Consider the following 22483-nt stretch of genomic DNA (forward strand, 5'->3'; position numbering starts at 1 on the left):
AACCTCCTCACACCAAGAGTCACCATCCTCCAAACCACCAAGAGCAGTAAAGAACCAGAAGAAACAGACTGCTGTGAGTAGCTAGCAACCACACCAACCTCACAAGTAAGGAAAACAACAGCAAACCTGTTGGGAACAGGATGGAAACCCGCAGAATTGCTCTGCCCCTCCCTGGCATCCCTCAAGCGAGGTTGAGCGATACGTACCAGTTGGCATAGTCGGACCATCCTCAAGACTTACAATACCGGTGACAATCGCTCCCGGATTAAGAGAATCTATATATATATATATATATGAAAAGCTCACTTGAGCTATAAGTATTAAATGCATTAAATAATGAAGTTAAACAAATTTTTATTCAACTTTTTTTTTAATTTTTAATTAGTAATTGTTAAACTTTTCAATTTCTCATATTTTAAATAAAATATTGATATTATTTAAATTTTAATTATTAATGAGGGAAAATTTTAAGTAATAATAATAATTGAAATTGACTAACTTTACACTAATAACAATATTACATAGTTAATAGTAATTTATACTTCTTTCTAATTGTAAAACTTTCTAATTTTTTATATATTAAAATTAAAATTAATTTAATAATAATTATTCATCATAGGTTGAGGAATTTAAAAAAAAAAACTTATTACTATTTTTTACACCACCTACTAAAATGTAAAAGTAAAAGTTACTTTGAACCTTTGTATTAGCATTTTCATTTGTATTAAATAAATTATATTAAAAATGAATAAAACTGCCTAAGTCATTAGCTATTTAAACACCTACTAAAATGTATAATTAAATTGAAATTTTGTTATAAATACACCAAAAAACAAAAAAAAATTGTATTATATACATTAAACTAAACTAAAACCTGATCAATAATATTTTCAAATTAATTAGTTATTCAACTACCAACTAAATTTCATGTTTGTTATATAAGGTAAAATAGAACATGACAAAAGACTCCTGAAACATAACTCTTTAGTTCTCTAAAAATGTGTGGAAAAATAAAAACGAAACAAGACACTCTAATAAACAAAAACTTCACTTTTATTTCAGGTAGGGAGGTTAATACGAGTTAGTGTAATGATTTAATAAAATATTTAATTAGATACAAAAATATTTCAAAATATATATATTAGTCATAGTCATTTATTTTTTAATTTAATTCTCATAAAAAATTCATTAAATACATTAAGCAGTAAAATCTTCCTAGCTTTGTACTAAAATAAATGAAGCAATAGAAAATTTCTTTGTAATTAATATATTAAATAATAAAATAAAAAACTGAAAAAAAATATATTTTCAAGAGTAATTCAACTACCTAAATTGAATAATAATGGTCATAAACTTTAAAAATTGACTTGAATTTCGCATTAGGGAAAAATAACAAAAATTAAACTTGATTAATGACAAAATAATGTTATCAATAAATAATTTAGGTAAAATAGTTTAAATTTTAAAATGACGCTATAAGGTATTTACTATTAACTATAACGTAACGTTCAAAAAAATCTACAACGTATGTGTGTTTTATTTGAAGAAACAATCTCAATATAATTTTATGATCTTATTATATATTAGTAAAAATGACTTTGAGCACGCTTAATAGAGAAAAATAGTTATGATCGAAGTTGAATAAATATAAATTTATTACATAATTCTTAATCTATTTAATTTATATCTTATTATAGTTGAAAAAGATGAAATTACTTTATTTTTCACGATTTTAATATGTGTAAACCTGTTTGGGAAATTGTGATTACCCTTTCCAAAAAATGACTTTCTCCGAAAAAAGTACAAAAAATGGTAAAACAACTTTTTTAATGGCATTAAAAACTTATTGCTTAATCTTTTTTTTAAATGAACTGTATTATTTTTCACATTATTAAATAAATAAATAATTAAATTTATAAAATGATCTAACATGTGTAAACCTGTTGGGGAAATTGTAATTGCCCTTTCCAAAAAATGACTTTCTCTGTAAAAAGTACAAAAAATTGTAAAACAACTTTTTCGATAGCATTAAAAACTTATTGCTTAATCTTTTTTTCAAATGGATTGTATTATTTTTCACATTATTAAATAAATAAATAATTAAATTTATAAAATGATCCAATGCTGATTATTAAATATTAATTATTAAATTCGAGTAATATTAATTATTTATAAAGAAAACTTCAATACTATTTATTGAAAAGTCTTTTTTTTTTCAAAATTATTGAAATAATGAACACAATTATTATTTTTTATTTTAAAATAAAAATTATTTTAATATTTATGTTATAATTTAAACTGTAATTATTATTATATAATGTTAAAAAATGTTGTAAATAAACCCGTGCAACGCACGTGTATAATACCTAGTTTGCTGTAATATCTACTCCTACTTCGTGGTCAAGATGCAACAATTAATATTGGACATAACATTGGGGCCATCCTCACTCAAATAAATAAATGGAAAGTCATCAAAAAAGAAAATTTTTAGCAAGAAAGAGAAAGAAATGAGAGAAGTAAACAAAATGATCTTAGAATTGTTGTTGTTGTTATCATAGTTACCCTGCCAGAAGGAATGAAAAGCTTGAGGATTAAAGAAGGACTATATAACCATGAGAACATAGTGAGCGAATAAGCGAGATTAAGAACAAAGTGTGCACAGTAAAATTTGATATCTCTAATCTAATCATACAAAACCAGACAAATTTTAAAGAACTGGACAGAGCATCAACAACAAAGTTCACCAGTTCATAGTTCAACTGGTTCTTCCAGATTGTGAAACACATCTTGATGCAAAATTAAAATAATAAATTTTTTGTTTTAAAATGATAAATTATAGGATATGTTAATTCTTAAGATATAAACACATCTTGTTTAAAGAAAAGAACAATCAAAAGAACAAATGTGACTTCAGGGACATGTCTTTCTCAGTAATTTCTGCCAAAAGATTACATAAATTAAAGGAGATAATGCTACTAATTTTAGAAACTTCTTTACCACAATGATGTCTTAATCATATCACAGTACAATAAATGTCAAATTACCTTGAGATGTCTTCCAAGTTCATATGTATGTAAAATGTTGGCAAGCTTTGATTGTCCATATGCCTGCCGTCTCTGGTAGTTGTACAAAACACAAGGAAACAAAAATAATGAAATATATACATGTCTGTACGACTTAAAGCCCATGTGAATGCAAATCAAAGAACACTTATTGGAACTTGTTTAGATCTTGTTTGGATACGGACTGAAGAGCCCTTTTTGAAGTTTATCTACTTGAAAAAAACACTGGATAAGCTCGAATAAGTATTCCTTGATCCGCATCCAAACTGGCTCTTAGTGCTTTTTTAGTACAGAAGCTCCAATAGCGCTCTTTAGTCCGTATCAGAACGGACACTTATTCGATGTGTATCAAAATCATATTAGCAGGTTTTCTGCCCTAGACTTTAATTTGATGCCTCTTCCATAAGAGACAAGTGACAACAATTTTTTACATAGCAAATTAGAAATGTAACACCTTATGAGACATATAGGAACACAAAAGAATAACACATCCTTAAAATATAAAGCTGAACTTCCCTTGGAAATAAAATTGCGTCCTCAATAGTTTGTGTTTAGGCTACAGGTTTGCTCCTCTGGCTTTCGACCTACAGGCTCAAATAGCCACTTTTAACCACTGTGACTGACTGACACCCATTGGATAGTGTTTAATGCATATGGTGTAACAGGAACAAGCTGCTTTTATCTCTAAGTGCTTAATTTCCTGAATCCGAAAGAAAATAGACCATATTCCCTACAAAGTTTCATTCTCAGTGTCAAAGTGTTTCTTTGTCATCCATCATTTACATGTGAAGGTCATAAAAGATTTCATGTTACCAGATATTAGACTTTCCCTACATACCTAAGTGATTAGTGGGAAACTGTAGTTCAATGTTGTCTTTGGACAGCGTGAAAGGCGTTGCGCAAATTCCTGCATTGTTTCTTAGAAATGCAACAAACAAACCCCAAAAGCGTTAGTATTCATATTTCCTGAATGATCAGAGTGAGGTATATACATATGTGTTGGTTTGTGAACAAAGAGAGTAACTGAAAACAGCAATGGAAACATAATTGAGTGGCTAAAAAAATGTAAAACATTGACAACCTAGCTCATGCACTGTTCTTGCATGAGGATGTTCAGTGGAAGACCAAAAGAATTAAACTCTGATACAAAATTTCCAGACTGATGCCATTGAACTGAGATCTAATTCCATTACTTCAACTTTGGCTGTGGTGATTTCCTTAAGTATTTCTTGTTTGAGATTTTTTCCAGCAATCATATTTCTTATCCTCATAATCACATGAACACCGCACAGTGCAAGAACTCTTGCAGTCTCAGTGCCAATACCATTGATTGTTCCTGTTACGAGAATGTCCACCAGCAACAAAAATATGTAAATAATTATGTGTGATGATGATGATAAAAGAATGTAGACTTCAGTACATACCATACCAGTCTATGCTTAAAATTGCAAGAATTTAAGGTAGCATGTGTATAAAATGAAGCAGGATATAACCAAACAAATGAAGTTCAATATAGAAACAGAAACTGTCTGCAAAATTTTAACATTTTGAGATTTCTTGTTAAATTCTTCTTCCAAAGCCAACCAATTTTTGTGACTGGTTTTTAGAGATAATGAAAGGAGGCACCCCGCCTATCAGGTTGGTCTTTCCCTTGTTTGCAAGTCCAAAACCCCCCATCAAAGTTTGTCAGAAGCTAGCTTTAAAGCGCTTTAGCAAGTCTGCGCTTCAAGCCAACACTAAAGCAGAAGTCCTGCTAAATACCAAAAGCTACTTAAGATTATGCTTTAGCGTTTTACGCTTTAGGACCCCTCACCGCTGTGTATCTAAAAATCCCGCTTTTGACCAAACCAACTGCATCATTAACATGAACAACCAGGCCATTTATAACAATATGTTCAAGGAATTGTTTGAAGATATTAACTGATCCCGCACATCCTACCAGAAATTATTAAGTATAATTTCTTCTTTTTAAGAAAGGATCAACATACTTACTAAGATATTATGATAAAATGTTTGTGGATGCTAATTAGAACACAACTTGAATGGAAAGGAAAAAGAAGGTTGAAATGGAAAGCAGAAGAGGGCATTTTACAAGTGAACTTGTTTTTATGTTGAAATATAAACAATTAAGCTTCATAATCAATTATTAATTCTATAGATACAATCATTCATAACAATCTATTTAGTCAGTTACATAATAAAAGGCACAATATATCATCCCATCATACACCGATCAGCAACCCAACTTTGGGAAAACGTACTCAAATAAAAGAGATGAAATATTGCAAATCGACATGTCAATTTCATGTTGATTTGGTGGCTGAAACAGTAACAAACAACTAGAACTGGAAAAAAGTTTTTAAATTTATTGTTAGTAGTATATCTTTATTTCTTAGGGGTTAAGTTTATTGTTTTTAGGCTATTTCAGGTTTGATCCATGAATTGAGTAATTGAGCTGTAAAGGGAACTGGCCCTATTGGAGACGCTCTCACTTGTTTTAAAAAAGCCCTATCTTCTTCTCAGTTTCTAGGTCTTAGAGACAACCTCAATGTTGTTGACAAATTCTCACTTGTCAAGCCACCTTGAGTTTACAGGGGCATGTTAGAGTAAGTGTTAGCAGCACACAAGCAAGTCAATTAGGTATCAACTGTGTTAGTTAGATGCATGTGTGTGACAGTCACTCTAGGTAGCTTTTTAAGTAATCTGTCTCATGCTATATAAGTGTTGTAATCCTGTGTAATTCACATTACCATGAAATACAATTACAATTCAGTTAGTTAGTTTTCTCTCTCTCTCGAACTATTCTATCAAGAGGAAAGAACATGGCTAATGGTTGTCATTAAAATTCAAAATAACAATGTGTACTGAGAATAGAAAGCATCATACCTAATTATACTCTTCAAGTAGACCTCTACCAATCATTAGCAGAAAATATCCCAAAACCTGTAGCTTTAAAAGATGGATTGCGCAAGAATATGTGCGAAGTTATCAAAAAATCTGCATCTCCTGTATCTTTATATCGCTTCAATGTTTCAACTGCGCCATCAAAATTATAATCCTTGCATATAGCATTTAATTTGGAAGTGTAAGTGATTCCATTAGCGCGCATCTCTGCCAGAAGGACAATAGCATGCATGTAATGCAGTAAACTGAGCCACCCTTCAATAAGAATACTGTATGTTTCTGCATCGGGTTTGATGTCTTTAAGATCTATATAATGATAAAGACTCATATAGCTTCATCCACCATCTGTAACTCACATAGCCCACTAATCATGATATTATATGTGTGAACATCAGGAGTCACTCCTCTTCTAGCCATAGTGCAGGACAAAAATCTCGCCTTGTTCATTTGATTAATTCGGCAGTATCCCTCCATCAAGGTATTATACATAAAAACATTCGGTTCCACACCTGCTTTTATCATCACAGCTACCACAATGCTAGCTTGTTTCACCTTTCCTTCCTTGCATAAGGCATGAACCAATGAATCAAATGTGCAAACAACAAACCAACCGCTTTTGTCAATTGACCTGCGCAAAAGTCATATATTAGAGCATTGTAACTCTGTTATGTATGTAGCAAGCCATATTCATGGCTTCACCCCCAAACTGATAAGGAATCTTTTTAGTATGTAACATGACTCTGGCTGATTCCTGCAGAGTTTTATTCTTCCTCTCAACAAATCCATTTTGTTGAGGTGTGATAGGTGCAGAGAACTCATGACTTATTCCTTCTGATCCACAGAACTCAGAGAACTTAGAGTTCTCAAACTCCTTCCCATGATCACTCCTGATTCTTACAATGACCTTGCTCTTTTGGTTTTGAAGTTTCAAGCAAAGGTTTTTGAAAATTTCAAATGTCTATGACTTTTCTCTAATGAAGTCAACCCAAGTATACCTGGAAAATTCATCAACACAAACAAATACATACCTTTTTCCTCTCATACTTTCAACCTGCATAAGGCCCATGAGATCCATGTGCAAGAGTTCAATGACCTTTGTTGTAGTCTGATGCTGGAGCATCTTGTGCGACATCTTTGTTTGTTTGCCTATCTGGAATTCTCCTCACATTCTTCCTTCACCTAGCTTCAACTTAGGAAGACCTCTTATTGCTTCTTCACTGACGATCTTTTGCATGCTCTTGAGATTAAGATGACCCAGTTTTTGATGCCACATATTTATCTCATCTTCTTTTGGCAATAAGCACCTTGAAAAATGAGACTTCTCCTATGAGATCCACATATAACAATTATCCTTGGATCTGAATCCTCTCATTACTACCTCTTGATCATCTTTAGTAACAACACATTCTGTTTCTCAAAACTTCACATCAAGCCCTTTATCACAGAGTTGACTTGTGCAGATGAGGTTGGCTGTTAGCCCTTTCACAAGTAACACATCAGTTAGATCAGGGGATCCAGAACCTACAAATCTTCCAATTTCTTTGATCTTCCATTTGGCTCCATCTCCAAAAGTGACAAAACTGCTGGAGTGTCCTTTGATATTTTCCAAATAGCTCTTGTCTCCTGTCATGTGTCTTGAACAACCACTATCAAAATACCAATCTTTCCTTGATGAGGCCCTAAAAGATGTGTGAGCAATCAAGCTCGAGACTTCACCTTTGGGTTTCCATTTCCTTTTCACTTGGGACTTCTCAGAGCTCCTAGGTTGACTTGATATATGAGGATAACCATACAGCTTAAAACAGTAAGACGTTATATGACCAGACGTTATATGACTATTTCTACCACAATAGTGACATCTCCAAGGGGCACTTCTGACATTTTTGTACTGAGAAGTCATATGTCGAGGCACATGCTGAGACATCTGTCCATACAACAGGCGGGTTATTGGTTTCTTGAATTCAGATTGCTTGGCAGCAGCCACAAATTCCTTTGGAGCCTTATGACCTTCCTTGTTTGCAGTCCTGTAGTCAAAACCAATACCCTTCAAGCTTCTCCCTTGTTTGCTTGTTTCCTTGAGGATCTCATCAAGCATATCTAGGCCATTGTTCAACATCCTAAGGGATTTGTGTGTGGTTTCAAGCTTGTTTTTCAAAGAAGCAACTTCCTCCTACAATTCTGCATTAACACCCATTAATTTTACCTTTTCTAGAGTATCAATGCCTTCAAGCTTTGATTTCTAGTCATCAAGTTCTTCTTTTAGTTTACTACTGATCTCATACAACTTCTCCTTTTGAGTAGTTAGCTGTTCTATTCACTTTCTTGCTCTCTCACACGTTTACATGCTTCCTTCTACTTGCTATACAATAACCTGTAGGTTTCAGCCAGCTCTTCATCAGTTATGTCCTCATCACTGGAGTCAGGTTCATCAATTGTTCCAGAGAATGTAGTAACTTTGTTTGCAGAGACCCCGTCTTCCTCATCTGTGTCTTCATCTGACCAGGTTGCCATCATGCCTTTCTTATGCTTTTTAAGGTAGGTAGCATATTCAGTTCTGATGTGACCATATCCTTCACATTCATGACATCACACTCCTTTATTCTGACCAGATTTATCATCCTCTTTGGCCTTCCTCTGAAAGTTAGAGGATCTGGAATTTTCGAACTTCATGTCCTGGACATTAGACTTTGATCTTTTGTCAATTTTTCTTAAGGCTCTGTTAAACTTTCAACCAAGAAGATCTAGAGCTTCAGAGAAATTTTCACCTTCACACTCAATATCATCATCCTCATCAGTGTTTGACACAAATGTTATGCTCTTATTCTTCTTTTCAGTCTTGTCAAAGGTTAACTCATATGTTTGCAAAGATCCAATTAGTTCATCAACCTTCATGCTCCTAATGTCTTGAGCTTCCTCAATGGCAGTGAATTTCATAGCTCTCATCTGACATAGGTTCTCCCAAAGAAAAAGATGAGTTAGCCAAGTCACGTACACACATATAAAGTTCTGAGATTGTTTCCTCTTCAGTCATCTTCATGTTCTCAAACTGAGTAGTAAGCATTTGAAGTCTGGACATCCTCACCCTGGTAGTTCCTTCATGTGCAGTTTTCAGAATATCTCAGGCAACCTTGGTAACAGTACACGTATTGATGAGTCTAAACATATTCTTATCAACACCATTGCAGATAGCATTCAAAGCCTTAGAGTTTCCCAGAGCAGCTTCATCTTCTTCCTTTGTCCATTCTTCCTCAGGTTTCTCAGTGGTCGCGATAGAACTCCCTTCAGTTTGTTCCTTGGTTGGATGCTTCCATCCTTTGACAATGGCTTTCCAAGTCTTGCTGTCAATTGACTTGAGAAAAGCTGTCAAGCGAACTTTCCAATAGCCATAGTTAGTACCATCTAGAATGGGTGGCCTGTTGACTGATCCTCCCTCCTTGTTGTCAATGAGAACTGAATCTATTTCCCTGGAGCTCACTCAAACAGAATATGGTGCCTGCTTTGATGTCAATTGAAATTATAGTTCCCGTATGACAGATGTTCTAAGCGATGCTTAAGCAATTGCTTTGACAATCGATTAACAGTAAACAAAACAAGCATAAAATACACAAAGCACAACACCAGAGTTGTTAACCCAGTTCGGTGAAACTTCACCTACGTCTGGAGGGTTTTTACCCAAAGAAAGGAAATCCACAATATCAAGATATAGGAACTACAGACACTCATGAACACCACAGCTCATAGTTCTCTTCCTAATCTATCCAGTGTATTTCTACTTAGTATATCGACCTAAGTATGAGAGCCCCTCTCACTTTCTCTCAACCACTGCCACAGTGATTGGTAAGAACAACAACAATCAGAGTTTTAACACTCAAGTACACAGAAAACGACCTTGCCTTATAGAATCAATGAGCAAGGTTTGTTCACAACGAATACAAGGACTAACACAAATAACAACCCTAAAATGCTTGATCAGTTTCTCTCAAGAGCTTCAGTCGTCTTCACATTTTAGTTCTTCATATATATATATATGCTTCAGCAGCCACACTAGGGTTTCTAGAGGCTGAAGCAGTAGTCCAACAACAACAAATCAAAACACAATCTTCAGAGTAATGATTGCGTTTACAATTCAATCAACCATTAACACAATAGAAACAAATATTCAATCAGATATTGTTTCAACAAATAAACTAGCACACAATAAATAACCAAGATACAACTACTTAAACCGTAAGTAACCACAATAGAATCTTCACCAGATTTTCAGGGCACACATAAGCACTCTAAGTCATGGACTAATTTCATGTGTTACACATATGCAGATGTCACAACATCTGCTTCGACATCAGGTTGTTTTTGACAAAATGCAAGACAACAAAAAGTAACAACAAGCCTCCTCAGTTGCTCAAAAGCATTTTTGGGTTGGAAATATGTGTTCCTGAGCGAAAGGAGATGAAGAATGGAGGCATCTTCGTCGCACTCTGCCGTGCTCCGCCGTCGGAGGAGATTTCCGGCGAAAACTCCGGGGAGCTTTTTTTTATAAAAAAAAAAAACGAGGACCTTTTCTTCGGGTTGTGGTGTTGTGGTTATTGTGGAGGTTAAGCGACGATAGTGGTGAGATCGGGAGGTTGAGTTTTCAGCTTCTGCGTTTTAGTTGAGTTTGTTGGACTGATGAAGGTTTCTGTAAATCTATATACTTTAGAAAAGAGAATCACTGTGAGCCCCACTTAGATGAGTTGACATTCCAAGGTTAACCCTCACTCACCCCCTCATTAGCTGACAAGTGTTACACTCCTATTCATTTGGACCAAATTATTACAAGCTCATTTGAATTTGAATTTTGTGTGGAGGCCCATTATTGACAACCTTTTGACTGCTTATTTGAATTTTGTATGGAGTCCCATCACTAATTAAATTTTTCGTTGGCATTGGTTAATTAATCTTTGACTAATTTGGTTTTAATTAATTGCAAATAATTTGGACATTAATGGTTGATTCATTCCACCGCATACTAAAAGCACTAATTTGGTTAATCAAATTTCAGATGTTTTTAAAAATTAGAAGTCTTAATTTCGTTGACTGCAATACTATTGAATATAAATTCATAATTTCAAATTCCTTCTATAATTTGAGCAACAAACTTGATTTGGAAAATAAAAAATAATTAAATAATGTTACAAGAGTTAGGTACGGTAATTAGCTCAAATAAGGTTGTTACAATAATTCTGACTATAAATAAAAATAATCACAATTTCAAATTCCTTCCATATTTGAGAAACAATCTTGATTTGAAAAATAAATAATAATTATATTAGGCCTTACAAAAGACATAAACGATAATTAGTTGTACGATTGGCTGTTACAAAAGTGTAAAAAAAATGATTGAATGACTATGTAGTCTCCTTAAAAAATTAATTACATGATTAATTCACATTAAATATTCTCCTTCCTTTTTTAACCCGCAATCATCATTAACCCCAAATCTGACTCATCTATATATATCACCTTATGTTATTCTTCACCTTCATCATTCCTTCCATTTACCAGCATCTAATAGCTTTGAAATAACCTTTGTTCTGATGGCAATCTATCATCTCGCCACCATCGATGCCTCCAAGAAGAACTGGACTGTTTTTGCAAAAGTGAACCGTTTATGGCTAAGTCCGAGCTTATATGGTTCAAAGCTTCCCTTTTTCATGGCAATGGTTCTTATGGATGACAAGGTATATCATTTGTTTTACATAATCACCATGTTTTAAATTCTTTTTTTATTGGTTGGAAAATCTCTTATGTTCTCTATTTATTAAATTTCAGGGTTGTAAGATTCACGCTTCGGTTAGGAAGACTCTTATATACCGATTCCAGTCTCTTATGTTTTCTAAGTGAAGGACGTGTATATCAGATTTCGTTCTTTGGTGTTGGTGAAAGCGGTTGTGATTTCCGTCCAACCTCGCATCCATTCAAGATCAACTTTGATATACATATTTATGTACGATTGGTTCCTAACAAGGCTATCAACTTAAGCCCTTACTATTTTGTGCCACTTTCTGACATAATGTTTAAGGACCTTGGTATGCCTTTCCTCATAGGTATATACTATTTTCTAGCCTTTTGATTTTTAAATTAAATTTCTTAAGTTTACTTAAATGTGTTTTTGTTTGAGCAGATGTGATTGGAATACTCACCGGAGCAAATGGTGAACCAGAGTTTGAGAAAGATGTTACAAAGCAGAAAAGAATTACTATTGAACTTGACCAAGATGGGTACATTCAATGTTCAATGCTTATTCAAATTTTTTCCCAAAAATTTATGTGAAATCGGTTTTATATTTTCCCAATTTTTTGGAACAGGCTTCGGGTTGAATGTGCCTTTTTTGGAAAATATGTTGCTGAAGTTGTTGGTTATCTTGCATCTGTTGATGCAAACAATGTTGTTGTTGTTGTGCAATGTGCCAGGATAAAGCCTTTTAAAGGTATTTATAAATTTGATATGGTGTCGAATAATTATAATTTAGGCTAAAATTTTTTTTTGGCCCCTGATGTTTTAAGTTTGTGCAAATTCTGCCCCTACTTTATTTTTTGTCGACGTTTCTACCCCTCATGTTTTCAAACAATGCATCGTCTACCCCTCCGTCAGTCAGGCTTTCTCAGGAGAGGTTTCTGAGTGGATTGGAGAGATGAAGAAGAGTATATGAAGTTGATGATTATCAAGGAAATGATATAAATTAAATTTGCTTGATGTATATATCAATTATGTATGTAACTAAATTGGTTAAATGCATGTTTTTCTACTTACATGTCTTGAGTTTGAATCTCCCATGCCCCCTTTTCACAATTTCACTTGTAATTTCCACCTGGCAGGTCCAAAAAATATATAAAAAAAAACCAAATCAGCTCATTCCGTTAGTTTTTTAACGTCGGACTGACGGAGGGGTAGACAGTGCACTGTTTGAAAACATAACGGGTAGAAACATCGACAAAAATAGAGTAGGGCATAATTTGCACAAACTTGAAACATCAGGGGCCAAAAGTGCTTTTTAGCCTATAATTTATCAACATTTTTTTTTCCTTTATACCAATATTTTTTTACTGGAAGATTTTTTTTTTCGAGAGCAAAAATGATATTATTATTCAATAAAAATCAAAAGAGGTACAACCCAGCGGGAATGGAAAAGCAAAAGAAAACACAAAACCACCCAAAGAACAAAAACACACCAAAGAGACAGCGCAAAAAACCTGACGTAAAGAAGGGAATTTTTTTTAAGATCCGCTGCCAACCCCCTCGAATGACATCTTCATCGCTACCCGGAAAAGCCATGCCTGCGGACTTTGGCAGAAACCGAGCCTTCGTTGCACGCGTGAAATACGAGCCGGAAGGGGTGGGGGGACTAGACGACTGCAGAGTAGCATCAAGAACCACACTCTCCGATTTACGAGGACGGCCCCGAGGTCGACGTGAGCCCTCCAAACCGCGCTTCGCCTCTTTTATCCGCTTAGGTCGACCCCGAGGACGAGGCCTCGGAGGGGAAAAATCAAGAACGGGATCATGAGCAACAACATCACTATCCACCCCAAGAGAATCCTCCACCCACGCAAAATCATTACGAGCTTCCAAATGCACTAAAACCAAGGTAGAGCAAGCGCCAACCTCATAGCAAGAGTGTGATGGACGACCAGGGGCAAGCCCATCACAACTCAACACACCTACATCATAAGCTGAGTCCCCAACAACCTCCCTTGCTTCAGAGAGCCAGGACCAATCACCTGCTGAGGAGACGCCAAAACAGAGGAGAGGGTGCCACCCACAAGAATAGCCGAGAAAGGAATAAAAAGATGCACCAAATAATTATTTAACCAAGGCCAAAAATTACTCCTAGATCCAAGGGTAGAAGTTAATAAGAGTTTGAAATTCAAAAACCCAATTTCAAAGGAAGCCAAACCATCCCTAAATTCAATTCTTGGTGGGATCAGACCAGAATAAATAGTTAAATTATCATTCTTGGCCATTAATGGAGAAAAAAAATCCCTCTCTCCTGCTACTGATTGCAACTCTGCATATTCCACCACCTGCACCTTTCCAAATTCCACCGCTAGCGACCTGCCACCTTCATCAGAGCTAGAAGCACAGGCAACCAAAGCCATCCTCGAATCAAGACCAGACCAAGCAGCCACCTCCGGGAACAGCAAATCATCAGAAACGCGTTGCACCCCCTCAGCCTCATGCCTTCCCACAACAATCAATTCAGGGAATAACAGGTCATCAGAGATCCGGTTCGAACAGGAAGCGCAGCCACCAACGCCCATAAGCATAACCTTCGAGTCCAGTAGCAGCTGCTTTTCAGTCCCTTTACCACGTCGCTCCAGGAACGGCATGACGAAGCATCCAAAATGTTTATGGGGCTACAATGGTTCTTTTTAATCCTCTCATACAAGAAGTTGCCCTTCTCCGAGCTCGGTAAATTCTATTCTGATTTTTTTTATCTCTTTCATTGTTTGTATTCATCTCAAATTGTGAAATCGGCTATCTCCCAGGTTCTTGGAGTCTAATGATCCTGCATCACAAGTAATTAGCCCTCTTCAAGACTCGACTATAAAATCTACCCTCGAAGATGATTTCCTAAAACAGAGTAATGAGAAACCATCGAGCAACTCAATTGGCTGAAGTATATTCTTGACTTTACAATTCAACATGAATAAATATTGAAGAAAAATAATAGTGTGATTGGAATTTGAAAATTAAAATTGAGTAAATGCATTTCCTTTCTCAAAATAAAAAAAAAGTAAACCGCATAATCTATATTAAAAAAAATGAAAACGCGATTTGGATTTGAAATAAATGTTGAGTTCTAAATAATATTATTTGGGGCTAAGTTTTCAGGAATATTTGAAAACAATTATCTTAAAGAAGAAAAAAAAAATTTTAATGAGAATCACGGAAGGTATATACTTCCATATTTTAAAAACATTCTAAATTGATTAACTAAATTGATGCTTTTATTATGTGTTGTAATGAATATCATTAATGTCCAAAGTGTGCAATTAATTAAAAAAAAAGTCAAAGAATAATCAACCAATGAAAATCAAATAAACATGGTCGTCTTAAATTATGTATTACATTAAATGAGTAAAAGTCATGTTTTTTGAAGTATTTAGTTTTGGGTTAAAATCTGCACTATTACCGTAAATAATGAAATGAATTTTCGTTAACTACATGAATACTTAATGTAAAACGTATTTAATGGTGTGAAAATAAATTGATAGCATAAATTCCAGAAATTAAGAACTTAATGTGTATATATTGTCCTTACATAATTATTTATTATTCTTTGTTAATGAAAAAATATAAAAAAGAAAAGATCACATAGATAAAGTTCAAACTTCAAATTTAGTTAATGCATTTTCTTTGGTAAAGTGAGTATACCCTTATGTTTTGTTGCATAAATTAAGAAGTCTACTAAATAATAGTAATTGGCAGAAAATATGAGTAAGAGTTCATATAATGAATACAAAATCAATTTTTTAAAGCAAAACATGATTTAGACATTTATTTGTGTACATAAGGATATTGCAATTCGCCTTTTTTTAAAATATTATAATAAAAATTGGAATTATTTTCCTTACTGAAGCTCTGATATATATAATTTCCAAATTTAATTTTTAACTTGAAAAAAAATAATAGTGAGATTTGAATTTGAAATAAATAATGCGTTTTCTTTTTTAGAAAATATAAAATAAAAAACCAAAATTGTATCTAATTAAGAAATAGTGATTATTTAAAAACAATTCCAACATTGATTAACCAAATTAGTGCTTTTATTATGCGTTGGAATATTTCAACCATTAATGGCCAAAGTTTTTTCCATTATTTAAAGTTGAATTAGGCAAGGAATAATCAATGAGTGTCCATTCAATAAAAATAATCACCTTAAATTTTGTATTACATTAAATGGTTAAAAGCCTCGTCCTCGTGGTCGTCCTAAGCGGGCTAAACAGGCGAAGAGTAGCTTGGAGAGCTCTCGTAGGCCTAGGGGTCGTCCTCGTAAATCGGGGAGTATGGATCTCGAGGCTACGCCGCATTCGTCTAGTCTCCCCTCTCCTTCCGGCCCGTATTTCACGCTTGCTACGAACGCTTAGTTTCTGGCTAAGTACGAAGGCATCTCTTTTCCAGGTAGTGATGAAGATGCCATTCGCGGGTTGGCTGCGGAGCTTAAAGAAAATTTTCCTTCTATCTGCTAGGTTTTTTGCGCTTTTCCCTTGGGTGTTTTTGTTCTTTGGGTGGCTTTGTGGTTTATTTTTTTCCTTTCCATTTGGATTGTACCTTTGATGATCCGGGATTTAAGGCTATTTTCCTAGTTTATCATTTTAATATACTATCTCAGATATTTTTGTCATTTTAGCACACTTTAAACTTATTTCATGAATTTTAATGTTTTTATTTGGTTTTAGTATTTTTCTACATTTTATATTATTTTTATTGATATTATTAGGATTTATATACTTTAATTTAGGATTAGATAATTTTATTTTAAGGTGTTATCTTATTTTTATCTCTTATATATTTTTATTTGCTGTATTTTAGGAGAAGATAGAGAAAATTCAGAATTGAAATAGAATTCTAAAAGCTGGAATCATGCGAAGCGCAAGTGCACGAGCTTACCATGCACATGCTCTGGGATCGAGACACGTGGCAGACTCTGGAATTGGAAGCTCAGGATCACGTGAGTGCACAACTTTACGATGGGCGCGTCCGCGCTGAATCACCAGCTGCGTTAGAAAAGACAAAATAGGTCCAGAACACGAAAAAACACTATAAAATTAGTTTTTAACATTTTTTATGGGATCTTTTCATCTTTTCTTTTCTCCTAAACCTAATAAACTCTTGGGAGACTCTTGGAGGCACTTGCTTCGTGGAGAGGAAAGCTAGGCCCTTGAGGGCTGGTGTCAGGGTCATGGAGGAAGGTGACTGTTCCGGTCAAGAACATAGAATCAAGGCATGGTGCCTAGAGTGTGTGGAGTGTGATCGGAAATCTTAGAGAGATGAACTCCTAACTGTTTAGAGAGAGAAAATATAACTGAATTTCAATGTTGTTATTGCCAAATGAGCTAAGAGTCCCTTACAATTGGTATTCCCCTCCTATTTATAGGGGCTGAGTCGGGCCTCCGCGCCTTTAGTCTGTTTAAATGGGCCAGTTGGGCCTCGGGGTGCGAGGCCCAAAAGACCTGGGTCTGTCCAGCGCTTGAGTGTAAGCATCCTGGGCGAGGGACCCTGGGGTCTCGCCCAGCCCAGTGACGGCTTCTCCGGACGTCCATGACTCTGTTCTATCTTGTGTTCCACTTTCTTCTTTAACCACTTTTTGTCGTCTTTTGACTCACTTTTAGTATTTGGGATGATAGAACTTGATTTGTCTCTTATTCAAAATACTATTATGCAATTATAATTATGGATTTTCATTATTTGGTGTTTCTCTCTATGTTTAATGCTTCAATTGGTTAATTGGTGATTTCAAGAGTCTACTATATTAATTCACAAATAGATTGATAAATTGATGTGAGTTAATGTAGGCTTAGTTCATAAAAAGAGAAAAAATTCATATGTCTTAGGTTATTAATTCTCTTTGCACGTTCATGTATCTTTTGCCCATATGATGGCTATGTTTGGCATGCCATTTCAGCTAGCTTATAGCTTATTTGACTAGCTTAAAGCTTATTTGACTAGCTTAAAAGCTCTTCAAAAGTGTTTGGTGAATGAGCTTATTTTAGTAGCTTAAAGCTTTAAGCTATAAGCTATCTCAGGTAGCTTAAAGCTTATAGCTTATTAAATTTATTCTCATTTTTATCCTTATTATTTTATTAAAATTTCACCATTACCCTTATATATTTATAAAAACACTAAACATATTTTCCCCTCACACTTACGTATGCAGTTCCCGCCACACCTCTGCGCACCATAAGTATTAAAAATATTATATTAATAAAAATAAGTAAAAATTAATATTATATTTTTAAGATGATAAATAACTTGAGTTAATAAAAATATTTAAAATGATAATAATTTTAATATTAATATCATATAGGTATTAATGTGAAAATAAAGTAATGTTAAATATAAAAATAATTATACAAGTATGTCCTTTTATGTCATTTTACAATTTCAGCTTGTTAAACAGCTAGTTTTACCAAACACTTTTATTCCAATCACGTAGCTTTTCAGCTTTCAGCTATCGGCTTTCAGCTAGCTTATCAGCTTTCAGCTATCAGCTAGCTTATAAGCTTTCAGCTAGCTTTTCAGCTTTCAGCTAGCTTATCAGCTAAACATGCCAAACATAGCCGATGATTTTTAGGATTTGCATGACAATTGAGAAGTTGTGTGAATTTAGTTAATGAAAGAAACCACCTTTGCATCAATCATCTTAAGAAAGACATGTCTTAGGTAGGGTTAAGGTTTTCTGGATGAAAATAGGAGACATTAACTCTTAGGTATGAATATCATGAGTTGGAAAAGAGATCTATACCGAGTGACAAGTCAGGATACTCACCTCTCTAGGATAGGATTATCTAGTAGGAATTATTAGGATTTCTTGAGTGACAGACAGAGATTCTATCCACTAGGACATGAACTTCTTGGGTTAGGAACAGAGCTTGGGAATGTCTTATCGAGTAGGTATGGGCTATAATGCTCCTTTTATGATCACTAGGGCTTAAGGAATTAAGGCTAGGTTCTTATTTGATAGATTCACTTAGCTAAGGAATTAGTAGGTAAATAGCTCTTATCGACATCTTAAATGCTAATTTCATCTTATAAAAGTATATTGGTTGAGAATAAGTTGTAAATCAATTGAACTCATTTTCCGAATACACTTTCTTCTTTGTTTGCCTCTGTAAAACTTCTTTTATCGCTTTATTTATAGTTTTTCCTTTATTTAAATAAACCTATATTCTACTTTTAAAACCGCTCATCTAACATCCAGCTAGTGAGATTAATACGTAGCAACACAATGTCTGTGGAGACGACAAAACCCGATATTATACTACGATTGAGTCTTGAAAGGGATTTGATAGTAGTTAGTGGAGGAAAACCTCTTCATTAAATATCCTTTCATCAAACCTCTTTTGATTATTAATGAATAATCTCTTTTTTCTCTAAAAAAAATATTGATTTGTGGAATAAGATCTACACTATTAACTTAAATAAGAAAATTACCTTAAATAAGGAAATGTATTTCCGAATAAAACCATAACAATTAATGTAGAACGTTTTTATTTGTATGAGAATAAATTGATTTAGCATAAACTAACTAGATTAAGAAACCTAATTTGTATAAAGTCACATTATCTTATTCTATCATTCTTTCCCGTAAGTTCGGTCTACCATTCTTTTACTCACTCATATTTGTTTCATTCTCTATCCTGTCAAAAACTTACGGGAAATGAATAAGATTTAAGACTTTCCATGGATGGATTACAAGTATAGGGTTCCTGTGCTAAGTTATAAGTGGAAGGTATGTTTAAGCTACAATTTCTTTGAAAATTTCTTCCTTTATATTTGAGTTGTGATACTCCATGCAAGCCAAACAAAAATTCAGATATTAATGCGGAATGGGTTACATCTGAATTCTTAAATGATTTCAAATGCTCTGAAATTCTAAACCATGCAATTAAACTGAAAGTTTGTATCTCTATCATGCTCATTTGAAACATTGACCAAGCTGCAGGGTTGTGTAATGGTACTCGAATGATAGTCAACGCTCTGATTAAATATATAATTGTTGCTACTGTTTTAAATGGAAACAAGAAGGGAGAAACGACCTTTATTCCCTTCAAATTCCAGCGCAAACAATTCCCTGTTAATTTTTGTTTTGCAATGACTATAAATAAAAGTCAGGGGCAATCTTTATCTCATGTTGGACTGTATTTGTTAAGGCCTATCTTTAGTCATGATCAGTTATACGTTGCACTCTCAAGAGTTAAATCTAGAAAAGGGTTGAAGATGCTCATCATAGATGACGAAAGATTTGTATCTAACACTACACGCAACATTGTGTATCAAGAAGTCTTCGATAGTATTTGACATGTAAGTGCTGATTTTTCTTATAATTATTTTCGATTTAAATTTTATTAATAGGAAAACTGATATGGTTTTTCTTTTAATCGTTGACAACATAAAAAGATATCAAGCAGTTTATTGATCATCAAATTCGAAAGCTTATTGGCGTTGTTATAAGGTTTGTTTAACATTTTCAAATTATATTAAGTTTATCTTTGTATTGGTTACTAATTATTGCTCTTATATATATTTTTCCTTTGTAGGTTCTATTGCTCAAATATGTTTGCTAGACTACAAGGTCGATTTTGAAGTTTTTATCATTAATCATGGACTACAAGTTCTAATAAGCGTTCATGTTGTTGTCATTGTTATGTTTATTTTATTTCGATTCCAATGTAATGGATTCCTTAAAAACTTGGTTCTTATTACTATTAAAATGTTGGCATTGTGAGGTCTATACAACCTCATCAAATTAATATTTTTACTGTGGTCTATTCATCTACATGTTTGAAACATATTTTTGGTTTCACATTTGTTCTACTTATTAAAAAGAGTCTAAACTAAGTCAAAAAAAAATTCTACTGATATATCTATACAATAAATTAAATCGTCGGGTAACGTACGGTTAAAAAACACTAGTGTGTGAAGAACTGATGAAGAATTGTGTTTCTGTAATTTTATATTTTTAAGGGTTAATCATTAAGAACGATTTTTGTTTATTTTATTTTATAAATTAAATTTTTTGATGTGTTATTTAATTTTCCTAAATCCACGTAAGCGTCATTAGCGCAGTCAATGAGGATCCAATCATTACTCGTCGAAGCTCTGGGCTTCAACGAGGATCTGCCCCAAATACTTTACAAATGAAAGGATATCTTTTTGTATTTTTTTCAGCGAGTGACTTAGTTCAGACAACAACTCAAAGACATGGACTAATATGAGAATTTACCTTTTTTTAAGCCCAAACTTATCTATTTTAAAGTATTGTCTGGTCTAGTTATATATTTAAAAACTTTGTTTTATGATAAGACATTCGAGAAGAACAACAAATCTATTTTAAAATAAATTTATAGGCTAACAAGCTAGTATGTATTAAGATCAATAAATAGGTTATTAGTTCATTTCTCAAGAGGTTTGTATAGTTAGATGATTACATAATCTCACATGTTTTTTTTTTTTACAGAACAAAGAGATTTATTAATGATCAAGAAAAAGATACAACCCCTCCAAAGAGGAGACAAGGCACAACCAAAACCACAAAAAACCAACCGACAACCACAAACACTCAAAAAACCACAAGACCCTACCCATAATCTCACATGTTTAAATATATAAATAAGTTTAATTGATATGCATCGTCGGTATGTCGGGTGGAATAATTACTTGCGTTTTAAATTTTAATTAAAAAAATATATATTTACTGATTTTGCAGAATTCAATTGGAAAATTGTGAAAATATTTTTTTTAAACTAACCGTGCGTAAATCTTTAATCCTATATAAACAAGTAAATAATTTTAAGATATTATAATAAAATCTAATAAAAAAATAACAAATTAAATTTATATTAATCAAATTTAATTAAATAAGTTGGCTTGTGGACTGGGCGAGACCCTAGGGTCCCTCGCCCAGGGACGCTGGCTTAAGGCGAGGAATGCATCAGGGGCTTGAGCCTTTGTCCTGGAGGCCCAACTGGCCCATTAGGATGATTTAGAGGCACTAGGTCCAACTCCCCCAACTATAAATAGGGGAGGGGTACCAGTTGTAAGGGACTTTTGGCTCATTTGTGAAATAACAAGATTGAAATTCAGTTAATCTTTCTCTCTCTAGCGGGTAGAACCTATCTCTCTAAGCATTCACATCACTTTCCTCAAACTTTGGGTACTATACCCCTATTGTATGTTCTTGGATAGAACATTTGGCGCCGTCTGTGAGGATCGGTAGATTTCGATTCCCAGACTACGTGAATCGTGATTCGGTTGAGAGGAGCTCGATTTTCTGTGCGATTTTCTTCAGTTTTCAAGATTTTCCGTTTGCATTCTTCGGTTCACTAGCGAAGCTCGATGGAAACACATCGTAGACTATGTGAATCGTGATTCAGTTGAGTGAAGCTCGTTTTTCTGTGCGATTTTTTCTTCAGTTTTCTTTGTGGATCGTGACTTGGTTCCCGCGTGGTTGCAATTTGATTTCGAGAAGTTCGATTTTCTGTGATATTTTCCACGATTCGAAGACTTTTGGTGGAATTCTCGGTTCATCAACGGAGCCTGATGGAGCCGTCTCGCCAACGACGTCACAAGGAACCGGAACGAAGCTACGCCGTGCTCTGAGTGGCGACCTGAGATTGCAAAATGAGTGTCTGCAGGAGCAATTGAGGTACTATCACCTTCGGCAGTGGAATCAAGAGAAGGAGGGAGCTGAGGCTGCTGCCGAGGTTAAACCTTTCTCGGCGGCAGTACTAGAGGTGACCGTACCGGACGAT

General features: G+C 34.2%; 1 protein-coding gene across 1 annotated transcript; it reads left to right on the top strand.

The window, feature by feature from the left end:
* Positions 1-11542: 11542 nt before the first annotated feature.
* Positions 11543-12482, top strand: LOC130736580 (uncharacterized). The gene is made up of 4 exons (XM_057588393.1): positions 11543-11686; positions 11866-12034; positions 12130-12226; positions 12314-12482. The coding sequence occupies exons 1-4, from the start codon at positions 11543-11545 to the stop codon at positions 12480-12482; spliced, it is 579 nt and encodes a 192-aa protein (XP_057444376.1).
* The last annotated feature ends 10001 nt before the right edge of the window (positions 12483-22483 follow it).

This window comes from Lotus japonicus, chromosome 2 (genome assembly GCF_012489685.1).
Source record: "Lotus japonicus ecotype B-129 chromosome 2, LjGifu_v1.2".
Taxonomy (NCBI): Eukaryota; Viridiplantae; Streptophyta; class Magnoliopsida; order Fabales; family Fabaceae; genus Lotus; species Lotus japonicus.